General features: G+C 40.3%; 1 protein-coding gene across 2 annotated transcripts in view; it reads left to right on the forward strand.

Moving 5' to 3' along the window:
- The window catches only part of SMURF2 (SMAD specific E3 ubiquitin protein ligase 2), a 55,517-nt gene that overhangs the window by 15,303 nt on the left and 19,364 nt on the right, over positions 1-20,850 (forward strand). For both annotated transcript variants that reach the window (XR_007380419.1, XM_048964757.1), the window contains exons 2-5: positions 8,334-8,372; positions 9,863-9,971; positions 16,723-16,856; positions 17,972-18,037. Coding sequence is in view for 1 of the 2 variants with exons in the window: in XM_048964757.1 (XP_048820714.1) it covers positions 8,334-8,372; positions 9,863-9,971; positions 16,723-16,856; positions 17,972-18,037 (348 nt within the window). In the remaining variant the exon portion in view is untranslated. The remainder of the gene's footprint in view (positions 1-8,333; positions 8,373-9,862; positions 9,972-16,722; positions 16,857-17,971; positions 18,038-20,850) is intronic.

Raw genomic sequence — 20,850 nt, forward strand, 5'->3', positions numbered from 1 at the left:
TTTTTTGAGGAATTATGTTTTTGATACTGCAGGAAGGTGAATTACATTTGATTGCAATTGAGAAGATCATGCAGTAAAGCTGACGGGCACACTGGTTTGTAAGGAGTTTGTTTCCCACCCTGTGTTTATTGGTGGACAATTTTATGCAGTCTACAAATGTGAGAAACAGAAGGGATGACTTTTGAAACACATCATTGACTACTGACAGCTTCCCCCCCCCCCAAATATTTAACACTTTCTGATTTCAAGATGTAGACTTTTGTGCCCAATAATGAACCAGCATGGTATTTAGTGCTTGTAAGTGGTCTGTTTAGGATGACTTCTTGATACAATAGTGCTGTTTCAGATTGTGCAAAATGGGCGAGATGTGAGCATTAGGTCATTTTTTGTAGTAGGGTGGAGAAGTTAAGTGGAATTCCTAGTGTATGAAAGTTATGTGTTAGAAACATCCTGGCTGGTCTGAGAGGCTCCATGCACACTAAACCAGGAAATGCAAATATTCGCAATAGCCTTTGTTTTCTTAAAGTTTCCCACGTGTTTCTTCTGCTTGGGGCTGTGATTGAACCCCTATCTTCCACATCCCCCCAGTGGGGATGGTGCAGTACTATTCCATGCAGATTAATTGGCCTATTTGGTATTTAGCTTTAAAAAAATTTGTATATCTTCAGCTTTCGCCTCTACATATTCCGATCTGCTGGTTTAAACCTCTGTGTCAGACTTGCAAGCCTTCTGCTGACACTGACAGTGCTGGGGGAGGACTGCCACCTTCACAGCAAAAGTGGCAGCATCATTTCTTTCCTTCCCTCCTGACAGGCATATCAAATAAACTGGACACATGAATAGGCTTAATGACGTGCGTGGCAGCCGGCCCATCGCTGAATGAAGCTAGGAAATGTGAATGCATTACTTGCTCCAACCAAGAATGCGATGGTGTCGGTTTTTTTGTGTTTTGTTTTACTTTTGGCTTAGAGTGGAATAGGGGAGGAGAAGTGGAAAAGGAAGCCTTTTGTTTACAGTAAAACAATACTGTGAAGTAGACATCGTGATGTTAAAACAGGAGTCTAAACATGGCAAATCTCGGCAGGCTCCATGTGGCCGCAGCCATGGCAGGCACAGGCTGCCCAGCCCTCGTCCTGCTGCTGCTCCTCCTATGGGAATTTAGCAGCGTTTTGTTATTGCACGAGGTGAATGATTTGTTGTCCTGTTTCTATTCTGTCATACAATACGTATTTATTATCGCTTCTTCCACGATAAATACATGGTGTTTGTCATCTCATCTTTAATCTCCATGAGTTGCGTTCAAGGAAAATGTGGGTCAGGAATTCTAAAATGAGTTAAATGCAGCCTTCTGCTGCAGGCAACATTTCATACAGTGAATCTGCAGCAAAGAAAAGTTACTGTTGGTTTCTGTCACATTTTGCACTAAATTGTATTATTTAGGACTTTGTTTCACATCTCAGCAATCCGTACTGGCGTTTGGTGTTTGAATGTAGATTATGGTGCTTCTGTTTGTTTAGTCCCAAAGGTATCATTGCAATTTGTTGAGACAGAATTCAGAGTGACAGTGCTCACAAGCAGGTGCCTGTGATCCTTTGAAATGGGTTTCATTTTACATGCAGTGTATCAAGGGTTTAGCGTCTGGCTTATGTTGAATTTGAACTTGCAGGAATGCATTTATGGGATAATTTAGAATTTTAACAATTACTAAAGGAAATTCTTGTTACAAGAGCTTTTTTTATGCTAAGAATACCCTAGTAGGTATTTAAAAAGTGTATTTAAAAGCTGTGTACCTTATGTTTGTATATCAGCCTAACAATAATGGATTAATGTAACTTAGTACATTTGTTTGTCAACCTGATTTATCAGTACCTTAATACCACTTCACAAAAGCATTGGTAGTTCTGAATTGTTCTAATGTGCGTTCCAAGTAAGAAGAGGCAACTGGAATAGGGATGTGATTCTAAATTTAGGTTTTATAATCCTGAAAGTGAATTGTAAAATAGTTTTCTACCAGTGTGAGCTGTGTGCATGTTGTGAGCATAGAGGGAGATGTCAGCTCCAGACAGTTGTGCCTGTTAAGAAGCTGCCAGCCCTTCCAACTTGTCCTGGGGCAGAAGGGAGCACGGTATGCATTTCCTAATTCAGGGAGAAAAGACATGCAGATGAAACAGTCAGTGATGGTGATTCCAGGCCTACCTGGCTGCTTCCCTTCAGGAAGACAGCGGTGCTTGGCTGGTCCTCCAGCGTTCACACCTGGTTTAATGGCAGTCGCCACTGGTTTGTTGCCCAGCCCTGGGGGAGATGGGCATCCCTCTGCTTGTTGTTTGGGTCCTCTGTCTCGTCTCAGCACGTGCCGCCTCTGGCCAGCATCTGAGTTTATTCGTGTTTTGTGCCGATTCTTCTTTACTGCTCAATGGGTTATCCTGAATTCCTGCTGTATGCTGGGACTCCAAAAGAGAAGATGTTACCACATAAAGGCAAAGCACTCTTAAAGCAGTTGTGTGTCTGCTTGCTAGAGAGGTGCTTTGTTCAGTGCTTTGATTCTGTGCTTCTGTGTGCTGTGAAATAAAAATAGTAGTCTGAGTTTTTAAGATTGTCTCTCTCAGAACATGGAGCTGGTAGCTACTTATTTTGATATCCTAATGGCAAAAAACGCTTCCTTTATATATCTATCTGTATTTAGTAAATGTCTGAAACTGCATAGCAGAGTCAGAAGTTAAACCATCAGTCTGCTTAAAAATGAAAATCTGGGTTTTAGAACTGCAAAACTCACTGGTCTGGAGTGTGTTTGCACAGCACAGCTGCAGGTTACTGTCAGAATTGTAGTCCAGCCTCTCCTCGCCTCCTCTGCTGCTTCCTTGCATTAAGCTCCACTGATGGCGTGGCTGCAGGGTAAGTCAGTGCCGCTCTTGGAGCCAGTGGAAAACTAATCCATCTCCCCAGAAGGTTAGCTTTCTGTTAAGCCAGTTCAGCTTCCTGATCTACCTTGCATCCATAGGCTTGCTAGACCTGATTTGAGAGAGGAACAGCTGCAGCTTTCCTGATTGCTAGGTGCAACCTGAAACCTTCCAGCTCGTGTTGATTAGTGATCAGGGTTGGAATAATAGTCATAATAGTCAGCTGCTGCTGTTTTAGGCACTTCATGCCTCAATACCTTCTGAACTCAGAACTCCTATGCACCTGTAAAACATTTCTTTGTTAGGTTTACTTTAAATTTGTGTGTCCCTTCTTGATGAGAATCAATTGTAATCTTCTTAAAATGCACAAATTTCATTAACTTGAAAGGAAATTCTTACCTGATGATTGTGGTCATTTAGTTTGTTCATCTGCAGGAGAAAAAGATAACAAAAAACTTTTCAAAGGAAATGAAACTTAAAAAGAATCCCCAGAGATAATTGTAAAATAAAATTTAATGTGAGTAGTTGGATAAACAGTTTCATTTTAAAACCTTAACTGAGAAAGCAATTAGCTCAATAGCTGTAGTTACAAATCTGTATGGCATTATTTACAGCTCTCTTTGTATTGAAGACCTCCTGTTTTATATCTTCCCATGTGGGAATTAAAGCAGATCCAAGGAGGGAGTGAGAGCAGGAAAATAAAAGTTGCTCAGCAGCTTGCCAGCAATGGCTGCAAACAGTAGGAATTTGTTTGAAATGTTTAAGCATTGAGCTATGCTGCTGGAACCTGTGCACAGCGTATGGTTTGCCCCTCTCAGATGTTTTTCTAAGAAAACAACGTTGCGAAGTTGTATGCAATCTGAGGAGAAGTGTAATGTCAGCCACGGGTTCAGAACAGCCCAGTGATTGCTGTGTCTCAGGGACAGCAATGTGGAAGCCAGGAGGGGTGTGCTGGTGGTGTGTCCCTCCCTCTCCCTGCCCCCAGAGCAGGCTCATTCCAATCAGCAGTGTAATTGGAATGCAACCACAGTCTGGAGGAGGAAGGGGAATTTTTGGCAAGAAGAGACAGAGCAGTTGGGAGCTTTATTCAGATTAAAGCATAGACGACCATTCATTATCAGTACAACACGCATTAGCAACAGCATAGCATTGTGTTTCTACAGCTGGGACTTATTTTAGTGATTGTATTGCACTGCGTATTACATGCAAACAACTGGGATCTGATCACAAAAAGCAATGCTAATGGATTTCATTAAAAGATGGTGTTTCTGTAGGGGGAAGAAAGACTTGTCTTCAAAATGAGCTATTGTGGTAGAAATTGATAGGCAGCCTGTCCTTCTCCCCGCTATCCCATGGGTTCCGTATCTTCTGGAATAAGCACTTTTTCTGGGAGAAAAGCCCTTGGGTTAAAAAACAAAAAAATACACCCAGAAATTACAATGCTAAAACTTGAACTCAGGAGAGGGCTGAATTAGTTCCACGATGGTGATGACACTGAAATGACAGAACATCAGTAAACACAGCCTTGGCTTTGGACCTACTCCTTTTCTTCCTCCTGGGAGCTCTGGGCTGCCACTGGCACAGCAGTGCTCACCCAGCAGAGCCTGATGGGCATTGTTCTCTTTCTCAGTCACGTACTGAATGTTAAATGCATTGATCATGTGTTTCCTTCTCTTTGTGTGCTTGCTTTCATGGACATTCGTGATTACTTCTTATTTTCTTTCCTTTCTTCTTGTATCTTTCGTCCAAAATATCAATCTCTCCAATACACGTTTAAAAATTACTCTATAGGATAGCTTAAGAATTAATACGATTTGTCATGTGTTTTAAAATTTCAGTGTCACTATTGTCCATAGCATGTGTAGAATGACATCTTAAGGCATGATACAGAGGTATGTACTGAACACACAGCATGTAAACCTGATGTGTGTGTTTGTCTTGGCACACGAACGTTGTTCCTTCATGTTGGGATAGTGGTGTTCTCTTTTCTGTAGACTTCCCAGGAAGTCTGTAATAGATACAAAACATAGGTATCCACTGACTCACTGATATTTTGTGATGAATGCTTTATCTACTTATGTGTACTGGAAGCCATTAATGTCTTTTGATGATGCACTGCTGGTACAGTGCTCCTCCTCCTTTTTCAAACCAGTGTTGATAGATATGGGTGCTGGTTTGTATTCTAGTTTCTGAAAAAGTTCAGTGTTTAAATAAGTTTAAATAGCTTCGTACTTTTTTCTGATTCTGAATAATTTTAATAGGAATGTTACTTGTACATGTTAGTTCTAAAACAAATAATATCCTTTTGTGGCCTGTAGAGGGTCTGTTAATGGTGCAGCTGCATAGATCTGGTAATGATGGGTGTTTCATTCATTGCGTGGGGCTCAAATCAGCATTTGCACTTGGCTCTTTGAGGAATAAGTGACCTTTCTTTAGTTCTTTCTGTTTTTGGAATCTTTGGCTGAAATTTAACATAGGACAGGTCTTAAAGATAAGTAAGCCCTGTGAGTTTCATGAGAATTGCTGAGACCTGTCGCAGTGACCTGAACAGAGAGGAAAAAGCTGCAGCAAGAGATGAGGTGTTGGTAGATCACTACAGAGCCTGCGTGGGAGAGCAGCCGTGTGAGTGCCCTGCCACTGGGAAAAGCTTCAGCTGTAGCTTTCAGACAACAGTAAAACATCAATCCATAGGAAATGAACTTCCTTCGTTTTTATTCTCAGGGAGCTATTAATCAGTCGGTTATCAGAATATTCAGAACAGGTCTAATGCAGTGTTGAAATGGTTAGAAAAATGGAGCATAAACCATGGTACGTTTCCCATCGGTGGGAAAACATGCAGAAGTCCTGAGGCAGATTGGAACTCCAGACATGGAAGAAGATTGTTTCATTTAGAAGTGAGCTGATGCTGCTGGGATTTTTGTATGTGGAAATACCTGGTAGAAAGGGTGTACCTAAGGGACAGTTTCTCATGTGCCTCCTGTTTGCTAACCTGATAAGGCAGAATAAAGACTGATTAGTCAGAATCAGTGCGGTTACTAGGAGAGAACTTGGGCCATAGTATGAGTTTCTTCACTAATGGCTAATTGTTGGGGAAACAGTTATTTGTATATTGTGCAACATGAGGCACTGGTTAAATTGCACTGACAGAATTGATTAATATTTTGAAAGCAAGTTTTCATAATCCATTAACCTTCTGATTTCTTTCTGAAAAGACTCGTCAAATCTCTTTTATTTGGGGCATTTTGCAATTTCTGGAGCATATGGTCTGCCCACTGTGCTGGAGATGAATTTTGCCTCAACTGTCATTTAGAATCTTTGGCTTCACTTGACAGATCCCATTTTTTGCAGTGGATGAAATTGTGCAAGTAGTAATTTTCTGATATGTTTAAGAAAGTGACCATCTAGATAAGCATCTGCTTTATATGAAGGTTTCTGTACCACCGGATGAAAGATGCCTTGGGTGAGTGGTGTTTGTTGACAGCTGTCAGGCTGAGGATATTCCTGTTTTAATAAAATCTTAAGGAATTGCAGGTGCATTTCTCTAAGTTTCTGTTATTATCTATTTCCTTCAATGTCTTTTAAGTTATCAGCTGCTTATAAATGGAGCAGTGGTTAAATTGCTGGGCATCTGGAGGCCTGTGGGGTTCTACCACATCATCCTGCAGGCATTGTACGATAGATTCATGGAGCAGACTGTGGTGCTATAGTCTTCTTGTTGCACATGTTGAACTCCAGGTATCAGCAGCACCGAACATGTTTGGCACGTTATCAGTGTGGTACCATTTGTTGACTGTTTATAGTGAGACTTACTGGGTGAAAATCCCTTAAATACCGTAATGTTTTAGGAGGCCCGTTGTGTCTTTGAGCTGAAAAACTATTTCTTGACCCTTTTCGTCTTTAGAAGGAACAACTGATAACAACCTGGCACCAGTCCTTTTACTTCAGATTGACAGTATTGTTGTTAGCATCCCACTGCATTAAGCTAATTTGCTGAAACTTTCCTGGGAACTTATATATGCCTTTCCTATAGTGTGTGCCAGTGCACAGGAGATTGTTTTATGACCACCTGCAGTCACTAATGAATATCCCCTTCTGTATCATGGAACACAGACATTTGTTAGACCTGAGCAGAGTTTTAGTGAGACTTTACAGTGTTGAATTCCTTTGGAAAGTGCTTTCACCGCATCATTATCTCTATGAACATGGCCACATAAAAATTGGGGAAGCCTCATTCCACTGATGTAAAATAATATGTAAATATGTAACTTGGACTGAGCTAGCATGCAAAGCTATTCAGGATGGTGCTTCTCTGCCCCACTGTGGAAGTCTGCACGACATATGAGAGAATGTGGGGGATCTGTGGGGGACCTTCTGTAGGGAAAGCCTGAAATGCTTGGGGTTGGTGGCTGTGGGATGCGCTGACTGGGTGCTCCTTTCTCTCTTGTGTTTCCTGGTAGTGACAAATATTGGAGGTCTCATTAAAAAAATGTCAAAAGGGCTCCTATACCGAGGAGTCTTCTGCAGCATTGATTCCAACCACGTACTTCCATGTTTTCTTTTTTCACTCAATACTCTGGAATCTTTCTGTGTTACCCATTAAGCGTTTTAGTGTTTTGCAGGGGAATCTAATAGTTCCTGCTTGCTAAACCTGCCATAATGAATAAGTGTGTGTAGTTGAATAGCAGTGCGATTTGTGAGAAGTCTTGTGTGTGTACTTTGGCACTGTTATATGAAAGTTGTCTCCTTTTATAGATGTATTTTTTTCACCTCCATTTTTACATACTCCATTCTTATTTCCCCCTTGGTATTTTTGGTGGAGAAGTACAGATGTTCCTTCCTATTTACATAATCAAAAAAGCTGCCCAAAATGTTCAGCTTTTACAATAATACATATTTTTGGAGCTATGAAACTTTAGTGTTACAATTTAGCCTGCTCCACCCTGATGTTTTTTCAGGTAAAAAAAAAAAAAAAAATTTCTTATCTTACATGGAAAGTAAATACAAAAGCCAAGACCACCTCGTGCACTCTTCTGTGGTCAGAAAGCTGTGAGCGTTCTGCAGGGCACAAGAGCTCGTATTGCTTGTGCCCCCGTGTGCTGAGCTCGTTAGGACTGATCTGGTTCCCTCAATAGGTAAAGGTAGGAGCAGCTCCAGTTGGCACCGGGGAGAAAAACGCATGCGATGCTGCTGCCAGAGGAGAGCACGGCTGTGTGGCTTCCCTGCAATCTGCCCACAGGTGAACTGCCAAAAGCTGACACTTCTGGCTCAGCTTTCCGGAATTATTTTACATGATAATAGAAATGGTGTAGGTGCACAATTCTTTTATGTTCGTTCCTGTTGTTTTGAGCAGGATTTTCTGGTATGCTGGGCAAGTAAATTAACACTGTTGGTATTAATAACCAGAAACTTAATTTTACATTTCTTGTTTTTCTACAGTACTGTGTGCAAAGAACTTGGTGAAAAAGGACTTTTTCCGTAAGTAGCTGTTCAAGTTTTAAACATTTATAGTTGCGATAAATATTATGCAAGTTCTGTAAATCCCTGTTTGCATGTGATTGCTGTATTTGGTTGGTTGCATTAAGGGGTCTTTCATGTTTTTGCTCCATTTTATTTCAGGGCTTTTGATTACTTTTTTTTTTTTTCTTTTCTTGGATGACACAACATTCATAATAATAATTAAAACCAAAATACATTAAAGCTTTCCTTCTCCCCTTGTTTTTTTTTTTTTTTTATGGGACTGGGAAACAAACCTACTCTCTCAAGCAAATGATGTTTTTCAGCATTAGTGTCATGTACTTAAAATATAGAAGAACTTTTTGTCCAGCAGACATATAAGTGCATCTCAATTATTAATTGTATCATAATGCTTACGTACTCTGAAATTATATTTTAATTAATGAGGAGGTGAAGCAGGCAGACAGGAATGTTATTGGCTCTGTAGGCATGCACACACACATCACCTGCCTGCTGCCTTCTTTCTGGGGGTAGGAAGAATTCAAAAGATCAGACCTGAGCTTTGAAGAGAACAGTTCCATACTGCAGCTAAGCCAGTCGGCAGCATGGATCCCAGCAGGCCCCTCCCTGCCTGCACTGCCTTTATCCCCATCTGCCGTGTCTGGCACCAGCCCTGGGCCACTGGTGCCAGACTGGCTCTGTCTGAGTCGCCTGAGGAAGCAGAGCTGGTGCAAACCTTACACTACAGAAAAAGCAAATAATGTTTCACCTCTGCAATTCCTGCAGCTGAGTCACTGGGCATGCAGATGAGGGCAGGAATTAGTGTGAGGGAAAAACAGTGTTAGTGGTGGGACCATCCCTTCTGGGGTCAGTTAATAGCTCAGGACAGCAGTTGCAGTAGAGCTAATTGTAGGCTGCTTTGGTCCTGCTTCTTTCCCACCCTCGGCTGTGTCGTCCAGTACTGTCTTTGCATGGGGTTTTGTTAGCAGCTGAACCTGTGCTGAGTATTTCTGAGGTACTAAGATAGGAGAAAATGCAGCAGGAAACGAGCAGAAAAACAAAGATGACCTCAAAAGCATGTATAATCTGCTATGGACAATTTCTTTCAATGCAAATGTCAACTAAAATACTGATTACAGTCGGCCTTTAAAATAGGAAGAGTGCAGTTCTGTTTTCCCTATCTTTTGCTGAATGTTTCATATACCAAAAACTTACTCCATCTTGAATTAAGGAAATTAAGGTGTTCAGAGGCTTCACAGAATGATTCCCTCCACCCTCCCCCAGGTGTTTGATAGTGATAGAGACTGAGAGAAACTTGTGTGGAATAACTTACAAATCTAGCCATTTCCAGTCCTTAATACATCATGCAATTCTTTTATATCATAGTCAAGAAATATGACTTACTTTTAAAATTGCAGATGGCTTTTATTAACATATGTTTGTTAAAAAAAGCAGTGATTTAGGATTCTGAAGCATCTTGATCCATTTGCTAATTTTTTTCCTTCTCTTAGGACTTCCTGATCCATTTGCTAAGGTTGTGGTGGACGGATCTGGCCAATGCCATTCTACAGATACTGTGAAGAATACACTTGATCCAAAATGGAATCAGCATTATGACCTGTAGGTGGTAACAGTGATAACCAAAGGTTTGAAGTGCAGTCCTCTAAAGTACACAGAAATTATCTGATGTTTGTAATATTGTCCTACTAACAGCCTGGCAAATATCAGAGTTTATTAGTTTGGGTGAAAAATACATCTGTCAAAATCACATTCTCATTTCCCTCAAAATCTAAATGCTGTACCTGATTTTCTAGTGATGATGTCTGCAACATGCCTTGTACATACTGTAGTATTATAGTAATATTTTCAGATTGACACCTGGAAAGTCAGTAATAGTGTTTTCCTCAAACTGCTCGTCGTATTTTTTTGTAGTACTACACTGTCTTCCTGCTCTGTTTCTTGTTTATTTTTCCATCTTCTGTCTCAGATTCTCTTTTATTACAAATTCTTATGTTGTTATCATTGCTTGAGCATCCTTCTGTGTAGTTGAGCAGTATAATCAGTATGACATGTATATGTTGTGTTTTTCTTCTGTTTTTCTAAAGCATGGAATATTCGGTATAATATGGTTTATTAAAACTTCTACACAGATTTCTTTGTGCTCATGCATTATATATTTTCTGTCCTTTTTATCAGTGCGTTTTCTCTTTCTTGAAAATGAGGAAGAGAAGTGAAAAGTTCTGCCTCACCGTGTCCTTCTTTCTTTCCAATGCATTGTTCAGGTCTGTTTTTTTTCTCTCCCATGACTCCATTTCATACCTGTGTTCTGTGTTGAAGTTGTCATCAGTTCACCACAGCTCCCACATAGGTGCCAGCTGTTACTTTGAAGTGGTGACAATGCAAGTAAGCCATTGACAGGTGTGGGTTAGAAGGGACTGTAGGTGCTCCATGTTCTCATGATTTGGAGAGTTAGTTGAATTTTGGAGAAGGAGCAGAAGACATGGGAAACGAGGGAGGAAGTTAACATGCTGTAAGAGTAATGGAAAAAAATAGTAAAACCTTCTGAAAAAACTTCCTTTTTGGTTGCAGTTTTCAAGGAAGGATGAAGAGAAGGTATTTTTGCATTCTTAGCTTAGAAGCAAGACTGTGATCACAGTCTGCATTCTTTTATACAAAACAGGGATAGAAAAGGGGCTCCTAGCAGAGCATTTTGTTCTGAGGCAGATTTGGGCCATCTCTGTGTCGTCGTACTTAAAATTAATTGTGCATGTTACTTAAAGTGCACAGTTTTCCTTAAAGGTTCCCAGATCTTCATTTCATTCTTCCATCTAATTTGTGTTTCTGTTGGTGACTGGTGACAAATTGCTCTTAATCAGGTACAGGTATCTGTCTCCTTGCTTAACCTGTATGTTTATAAGATTTGGGGAAGAGCTCCTGCTAGACTGATGTAAGGAATTTACACTTTTTTTTAAACATGACTAGATTTTGCTTAGTTAGGATATTATTTTCAATATAAATTACGTGTTCTCTAGGGTTAACTGCTGTGTTCGATTCCAGCAGTTGAATTCTTTAATGAACAGAAGTATACAGAGCCTTTCTAATCCAGAGTACAATTAATTGTTGTGGCAAGCCTTGTAATTTGAAAGTAATCCTCTCTCTCTCAAAATCTTCATAATCATTTATCCCATTTTATTGTTATTGTCTTGCTTGTCATCCTTTACTCTATAGAAACTTATTTTCATTTATAAATACCTGCAGTTAGTCTTCAGTTCCTCTTTGAAGCAATAAAAGATCAATTGTTTGAGCTACAACAGCTCACTGTCTGTCTTTTATTTTAGATATACTTTTAATATACTTAGTGTCAGGTCTCAGCTCTTGATCTGAACCAGATAATTAGGTAATGAACTACTCCTTTTTTGGGGAAAAAAAATTAGTAAAAATAGTAACCAGTGTACTGCCAAGCACCTGATGGAAGACCTCGTAGGCTGCAGGGATTCGTTTTCTCATTCTTTGAAAGTAATAGTGTATTAGGTTTTTAAAACTTCCTAATGTTTACCCTGACAACACACCACTGCATGGGAACGCTGGTCTGACTTACAACACTTCCACTGTTACAGGAAATACTTTGCACACCAAGCATAACCCGTGGAGTCTTGGTGGCAGAATGCCTGCTTGCCTGCTTCTGCCCCCACAGAGCATAGGAAATCCACCAGAGGAAGGTGGAGTTATGTAGATTTTTTTCTTTTTTTCTGAAGTCCTGCTTTTCTTCCTACCATTTTTGAATGACTGCAGTAGTTTTACATGCAGTAAAGTTGTTCTCTTTGTAATTGCATTCATTGAAGTCCCCTGTATGGGATTTGTGTAACAGGTTAACACCGCTTCTAATCTTGTGTATCACATTATAGTGTATGAAAATGGCCCACTAAGATGGATCTGTTGCAGTGTGTTTATGGAATAATGTCTGAATTAGCTGGCTAAGTCCAAGGGAATTTTGTTTTGTTAACCTGGTTCAGCATAATAGATACTCTGTTGTATAAGATGTTTTTAAAGAATTCTTTAGTGTTATAAAGAACAAAAAAAGTTTTGTTTTTGCCTTACATGGTCCTTAATTTCTTATTGTGAAAGAAAGCAGCTGAATTAGTTAGATGCTGTGATTCTTAAGTCTGGATGGGTGTGTGTAGAGGGGGAAATGTGAGATGCCTTCCAGAAAGAAATTAGCAAATAGTTGCTGTCTGAATGCAGTTTAATGTTAGCAAAATACCACGCTTGCCCTGGATGTATTCCCTTCCTTATTTTCAGGCTTCTTTGTGCTTTCCCTATTGTTAAGGGCTCTTCTCAAAGCTTTGAATAACCAGACTTTGTGTCTACACATCTTCTTGCACTAAAAGCATTCAAATGCTATTTAAACCATACCCAATTGCTTTTGTTCCCTTCCTCACCCTTGTCCCATAGTTGCAGTCTCTCCCACAGCTTTCCCACTCTCACCTATTCTCTCTAGCCTGTTCCAGCCTTCTCTATCAGCCTCTACCCTTATAGCACAGCAAACTCAGTGCCATAGTCTGCTCCTTGACCCCTCCTTGCTCTGTGGCCTTCCAGTCTGCACCCCAAGATTCTAGCAAGGATTCATGGCTTTTCCTCCTTGTTGCACCTCTCCAATTCACTGTAGCTTCTCCCAGCTGCTGTGACTACTGCACTCCCCAGCATCTCCTTGCTGCAAGTTCAAGTGCTGTTCTGTGCCTCTGCCTTCTCAAGCTGCAGCACTGCCCCAAGCAGAACCACCACTCTCCCTTACCATCACCGTGTAACAGTCTGGTCTCCTTGATGTGGCTGTTTAGACTGATGTGGTGAAGCTTTTGCCCTCTGCATTCAGGTGGAAGTGTTGCTGGCTCTGGCAGATCTGGCTGTTCCAGCTCGAGCATGGCAGATATGTGTCTTTGCTGAACCTTTGAGGTATGTCTGTTGTGCAGTAGGAGCTCTTCTGCCTGCTGTTTGCTTGCTGCAGCTGCTTTACAGTGTTTTTTAGGCTTAATTCAGTGTTGGGTTGGGTCATATCAAGGAGGGGAAGAAGAGCAGGCAGCCAGTGCCATGTGTACATGCTGTGTTCCTGCCCCAGCCCCTGGCTTAGTGCTGCAGGCTCAGAACACCCCTGTTACTTCCAGAGATGAGAGTAATTGTCAGGGTGGGGAGAAGAGGAAAAATCTGGGATGACATTTTTTGTTTTTTCCTCTTCTCCCTCTTATCCTTCGGCCTGAAAACAGTTGATAACTCAAAGCGTGACATTACTGTTATATTTAAAACAAGCAGAAAAACAAATGTGGAAAAAAAATAACAACAAAAATTGGAAAACAGAGAAACAAACTAAATAATTTGTCCAGCTCATAAAAGGAAACAAAGCCTAAGTGACAGCATGGATTAGAAGTAGGGAATTCCTGGCTTCCAAGTCTGAATTCATTCCTCTTGATGTTGCATTTTTCTCTCTTTCTGGAGGGAATACATCTGGCTTGTGATCAGGAAGAGATGTGTTTTTTCAGGAATAAGTTTTTTCCACTTTCTTCATTCTGCTTCTCTACCAAGCTGAACTCTTTGGGGAAAATGTGTACAATGCCATGGGGCTGAAAGGCTGCGGGGTACCAGACCTTCCTGGCATGGTATCTTGGCACAGGAGGAGTACTGTCCTGGCAAAGACAAATTTATTTAGGCAAAGTAACAACTGTCCCTGTGTCATACATTTGATCAAAATATTTTGCAGCTTTCCAGAATGGCATTTACATGATTTTTGTCTAGAAGTGGAAGTGCTAAGAATAGGCAGTTGTCATAACGTTTCCAAACGTGTGATTCTTATCCAAAGCCCTAACTTTACAGCTTAGGGAAATGCAGGGATATAGACCAGATGCTCTGTAGTTAACAAAACATATATAGAAATTGAGTTTCCACATTTCCACTTCATTAATACTAATACTGTTGTCTTTGTTGAAGGATTTAAGCAGTGAAATTGATATTGCTGATGGAGTTTCAAAAATAAATAAATAAAGCCTCTAAGAACTTGAACAAGTAATATAAGGAGAAGAAGAGAAGCATCCAATAAAATGAAGTTGTTTCATTTAACTTGCTCACTTTAATTTTTGGAACGTTCTTTTTTAATAACAAATAAAATTGCTAACTAAGGCTTATGTTGGAACTTTCCTGCCAGATGATGTAAAACAAATGTAACCTACCCACCAAAAGAATTGGGAACATCAGCTTGTCCTACCACCATTCTCTAAATGCAGCCATGTATTTTCATGCCTGAAATTATGCAGAATCATAGATGCAGCGTTTCCCTATAAAGCCAGCCAGCACTTACTGAGCTATTTCTTCTCCTTGTTTCTTTCTCTTCTTTTCATTTGGTGAATGCTGCTTGCCTTGCTTATTTCCTTTAAAGAATCAGCCAGGTTTTCAGGTCAAAAATCACAGTAGGTGAAGCAGTTGTGTAGTAAGTCCTCACCTGTTTGGTACAGATGGTTTACTGTCTGCATCTCAGCCATGAGAACCTCACCCTGGAAGGTTTCAGTAATTCTTGGAAACGGTGTTGTGTATTCAGCTGTTCTGCATATTATTCAAACTGTTCTATTGTGAAATTGTGTTTAACCATATACCTTTGACTTTTTTAAAGCAACAAGGAAAACTGGAAAATTCAAGACAGGTCATGATAAGTCTTTATTTTTAAGTGCACTTAGCTTGTTCTCATAAAAATTTATTTTAAGTACATGAAACATTGTAGACTGCAACTGTGCACGTGAATACCCATCTTCATCTCGTTTCTCTATGCAAAATTGGCATTGTCAAGGTTGTAAGGCCAAAAATCTAACCTGTGCCATGTAATCTGTTTGCTCTTCCAAAAAACTTGGATTTTGTTTGTGTCAGTTGTGGATTTTTAAATTTTTTATTTATTTCTTAATTGTGCACTTGTTATTTTAAAACAGATTCATGTGTATGTGCCTACATTGGGCTTGTCTGTCTTCTGTTTCTTGAATCAGTCCCTGTCTGCAGGTGGTTTAAAAAAAAAAAGTCAAAGTTCTGCTTTGAGTTTTATACCATAAAGGAAAAAGGAAGAAATGTTAATTGAGAGCTGACCTGATCAGAGCTACGATTTTTAACCATGAAAGCCAGATCAATTATTTGGTTTGCCAACCTTGACAGTATCATTTGTATCTTTTTGAAATTACTCAGATGTGTTGAAGCCAGGCAAGTCTTCTGTCACTGGGGGAGAGGTATATAGGAACTGGCTGAATTATTTGGTTAGCTTTCCTTCAGAAACAGAGGTTAGTTCCCACTTGGAACTAAACTGCAGATGGCCAGAATCTGTGATCTGGGAGCAGTTCTCATTTTCTAAGCATAGATCCAAATTAACGTTCTTTGACTTAAGATTACTAATATTATGCAGTATTGCCAATAACTGGTATATCATCAGTGTTGTGAAGTTGTCCCCTGTAAACCAAGACTAGCTCACAAAGCAGTTGCTTCAGAGGAGCAAAGATTCAAGCAAACAAAGAAGCAAAGATGCAGTAGCCTACAGTGTGCAGGCTTCCTCAAGTTGGTGAGGCACAGATGTGGGTTTCTCAGAGCATTTGTGTAGAAGTGCTGGCAGGATGCAGCTTGAGCTGGGGACAGGAGGGAAGCCTGGCACTTATTGACTGAGGTATGGTTATCAACTTCTTGAAATGGGTCCTACTTGTGAAGTAATGTGTGCTTCAAACCGGGCCTTTCTGGAGTTTTCTCAGTAATAATTGATAGCTTCCTGAAGGTTCACTGAGTGCAGGTTTGTAGCTGGGTTTACTTTCTGTTTTCCTGATTGCTCAGAAGAGCAGTAGGGTGACTTGCGCTCCCAGTGGCTGGAAGAGTGGCCTGAGAAAAGCAGTGGATGGAATGGTGCAGAAGGATACTGAACTTTTGTGTCCTGGCATCCGAAATGTGCTAACACTGCTAACAAATGCATCCTCTGCAGGCATTGCCATGGTTTTCCATTAGGCTGAATGTGGGCGTGAATCAAAGCATGTTCATCGACCTGAGGAGATGGAGTCTCCGAGGCCAGGCCAGTCTGTCAGGGATGCTGTTTTAGACAGCTTTCAGTAGACTTTGGATTCTTATGGGTACCTTTGTTCAGAATCAGGATTTTAGATTAATTTGTGTTCAGGTAAATTCCTTTCGTGAGATGCACTTCCATTGCGGTGTTACGTGCACATCTAAAGATGAGTTGTTCTTGCTGGTAAAGCGTGTGCTCAGTTTTTAATGTAATGGCTGATAATTTTTTTTTTCCCCTGAGGTCATTTGTGGTGCATCTTCAAAGTATTCAGTAAATGTCATTCACAGTACTGTTGTTCACATTTTTCAGGTATATTGGGAAATCGGATTCAATAACGATCAGTGTGTGGAATCACAAGAAAATACATAAAAAGCAGGGAGCTGGTTTTCTGGGCTGTGTGAGACTTCTTTCAAATGCAATTAACCGCCTTAAAGACACTGGTTGTAAGTAAGCTAAATGCTAATGTTTCTTCTCTTTCAAATGTCTTATGTGCAGAAATGTTAAAGAGTGACACTGAATTGAGTTTGTGTTGGTTTTTATGAAGCTTGTATGCTCCAAACAGTTTGGTAGTTTGTGCTTTGTTGCCGAGGATGGGTAGGTTAGAGAACATAACTTACTGTTGGCTTTCCAGTTCTTTTGCCTGGTTCATGAAAGCGGTGGGAGATGCAGTGCAGCAGTCTGCTTGTGCATTGTCAAGACTGAACTTTCTGTGTTGGGATTTTGAAGAAAGGCAGATTCTCATTACCTCCAAATTTCCTTTTTATTACCTTCAGAAATGCACAGGGTAAATGAAAAGTTAATCCTCTCTTGAAGTAAAAGCTGTAGTTAAAAATGTCTGGCTCTTCAAAATTAGTAAATTCAGTCGTCATAAAATGTTGTTTTATAACACAGCTTTGTGTTTACTTCTGAAAATGTTAATCGGTGTGCAAGATCCTGTTTCATTATTATCTTAATTGGTGCTGTTTACACTGATCAGTCATAATGCATTCTAATTTGTGAACAAAATTTGGCACGTTGTTTGTGATGGAAAATTAGTGGTTGCCAATAAAGGTCATTTTCTTTAAAAAGGTGACTTGCTGGCAGAGGAGCATTCTGAATTTACTTCAAACAGGTTCCCTGCTGATAAAGTTAGAACTGAAGTTTTTGTTTTCAAATCTCTCTCATTAAATCAGCATTTCAGAACATTACATTTTGCTCTGTTTTATGAAGTTCCACTGATACAGTGTGCAACAAATGAGTTGATTCTGCAGGCTGGCTGCGTGCTGTGAGATGGCACACCATGAGCTCCTTACGACAGCTGCTGGTCAAGGGACTAAAATGTGAAGTAAGCTTCTGTTAACAGAGCTTTGTGAAGTAGGGCAGATATCTCAGAAACTTGTGTTCTATTTTGGAATTACGGAAAATTGGGTCTCAAGATCTTTAATTTTGCCTCCCTTCTTGAATTTTGCTTCTTGAAGTCCTGACTGTCTTGTGCTCAGGTCATTTTTGTTCTGATGGTACTTCGGAGTGCTTTTCAAAGGCATCAAAATATTGCATGACGTGTGTCCTTGTTTTCTAGATCAGAGATTGGATCTGTGCAAGCTTGGGCCAAATGACAATGACACTGTTAGAGGACAGATAGTAGGTAAGTGAGGCTTTTAATCTTTTAGTTCTCTTGTAGCTGAACAGTAGCTGTAGAAATAACCTTCTGATCAGGTTTCTGTATTTATTTATTTTTTAAATTCAGCATCTCGTGCCAGAGACATTTGGACCTAAAGATAAAAGTGTGTATGCAGAGAATTACCAAATGTAAAAATAAAATACATACTGTAATAGTGTTGGGAGAGTTAAGATGCTACAGAGATCATATGAAAACTATTTAGGAAGTGTTGAATTTCTCAGTAAACAAAAGTAGCAGTTTAATCCTTGAACTACAGACTTCTTGTCCGTTGAGAGCGCCAGCAAAGTCGTGCTTCCTGTATGTTTTGGGCAAGATTAGAACATCTTGCTGAGGCAAGAGTGGGTTTATATTTGGGGCTACTTGGCCAATTCATTTTGGGGTATTAACAGGCCTGTCACCAGTCTTGGTAACTGTGCTTCATCATTCCATTGCTTGTCAGCCATAAATAACTTAAGAATGAAAAAATAATTTCTTAAACCTGACAAATTGGGAAAAATAAAGCATCCAGAAATGACTTCATAAACCTTTTGGTGCATTGTGAGTCGTTTCAGAGAACTGTTTTGAATAGGTAATTTCAGAGGTCAAAAATAGGTGGATAAGGAGAAAAAGTCTTTCTGGCAAAGTGTTAGAGTTTTTGGAGGTAGGAGTGAAAAAAATGAGTTTACATGTTCACTTCTGTGTTCAATTCCTGCTTCAAGTAATATGTCAGCCAGAGAAAACAATCAGCTTTCCTCTAGGTCCTGCTGAATAATACCTATGGCTTTATCTCATCATGTTGCTTTAATCTGTCTAGCATCTGATCTGAGAGTGTTTGCATGGTATTCAGATAAGAGTAAGGTGGCACAGAAGGGTCAAACGGTGGTAGAAGTGTGGAACTTAGGTGCACTGCTGACATTAGGTGCAATGCTGAGCATTACATTTTCCATGTGAGCTTGCACAAAAGAATGGAAGATAAACCAGACATTTTTCCAGGCAGTTCAGCTTGCTTTTTAGTTTTTGCTCCAGTATGCTGGTCCCCTGATCACCCAGGCTGTGTGCATCTGTGTGGCTTTTTTGTTTTGTTCTGTTTTTCTGAGGTGCTTTTTCAGAAGAATCTGAGCACAGCCGAGGAGAGAGCTTGTTCAGGGCCTGCCCCAAGCAGCAGAGGTGTCCCCTGCCTGCAGCCATCCTTCAGGCATGATGATACTAGCAGGGTCTGTGCCCTCACACCGTCACATGCTCTCATGCTGCCCTCCAGAGTACACAGCATGCATCCTTGTTGTCATGAGAACAGCAGTGTTAATGTGGGTGCTTTAAACGGGAAACAAAATACAAAGCAGAAAGATCTCAAGGCTGCTGGGATGCCACAAAGGAAACCTGACTCAAATGCCACGTGTGGGCATGGCACATACGCTTCAGAGACGTGGCACAGATAAGCAGCTGTCAGCCAGGTGGCCGGAAACCAGACTGACCAGTCGGCTTAAGCTGATGTGGTTGTGAGAAGTGGTACAGCCAAAGAAGCATTTATTCGTATGGCATGCTGCTGGGACTGTCCTTAATTAGTAGGAGCTGCTGGGTCATGCATTAAACCCACAGAAAAACCACAGCTTGTTAGGTTACTGCAGAGACCTCTGTGTGTTGTGCTTTATGCTGTTATCATCAGAAAGGTTTCCTCAGTCGTGGCTGTGTTTTAATTTAGTGCACGCTCAGCAAAATGCGGGGACTCCTGTGTCTTTTGTTGGAAATGTCATTATTAATCTTCTCACATTTTAATCTTTCTTCGCTAATACAATTTTACTGAATAAGTGAATGAGACTGAGTGAGTCGGTGGTTCCACTGCAGTTGTTACATGGTGGAAAAATCTTTTAAAATTAAGTAACAAATTAGAATAAGATGTAAATGTACTCCCAGCCCTTTTAACGATAAATTGTCTTCAATGAGGAGGCTATGACAAATGGGAAAACAATATTACAGTGTCATTGATATCTTCAGGTGACAATAACCCTACAAATCAAGTATGCAGTGGATATGGCTTTAAAATTTGGGTCAGGGAGCAAGAAAAACTTTATTTTAAATATTTGGGATTGTCTTCGAAGGGGGGAAGAAGAGGGGGACACTTCTGAGTAGTGGATGCAAAGGGCACCTGAACTGTGTCTTAATCTTGCAGCTGTCTTCTGTGCCACCATTTTATTTCTGATGTGGCGGTGCAGAAAAAATGAGTCCTTACTCATTACAAAATGAAGCCGTGCACAAATTTTGGTCCTCACATAGGCAAAGAGGAGGTAATTGCCTTTGTTTAGTTTCATTTTTGTCTGTGTGTATTGCTTGCCAAACCTTGCCTACATGCAACAACGTGAACTTGTGATGTGTGGGTTTGTTGCAGAATAAATACATAATTTAAGATTTCATATTGTTTGAAATTAAATGTAAGGTACATTTTGCTGTAAGAAGTTACTGTGTAGTGTTAGTGAATGTGGAAGACAAGGAGTTAATACTGATCAGGAGTAAGGCAAGCAGGTGCTGCAGGGTTCCTGGGTTGGTCTGGTGAAGGCCCAAAATCTTAAACTTCAAAGCATGCTGTCATTGACAGTTCAGCATCTCTGGCAAAAGTTACAGGTGGTGTTCCATCTTCGCTTAACTTTGTGATCTGGGTGAGTGTTTGGTTGTGTATACATTAAGGTCTGGAAGTTCATTCCACTTTGCATGCAGACAGAGCCTGAACAGCTGTCCAAAGGCATGGTAGTGCCACCTCAAGAAATGCGTTACAGCACAGATTTAGTTTTTAAGTAGTCATTTTA

Source organism: Lagopus muta, chromosome 18 (genome assembly GCF_023343835.1).
Source record: "Lagopus muta isolate bLagMut1 chromosome 18, bLagMut1 primary, whole genome shotgun sequence".
Classification (NCBI taxonomy): domain Eukaryota; kingdom Metazoa; phylum Chordata; class Aves; order Galliformes; family Phasianidae; genus Lagopus; species Lagopus muta.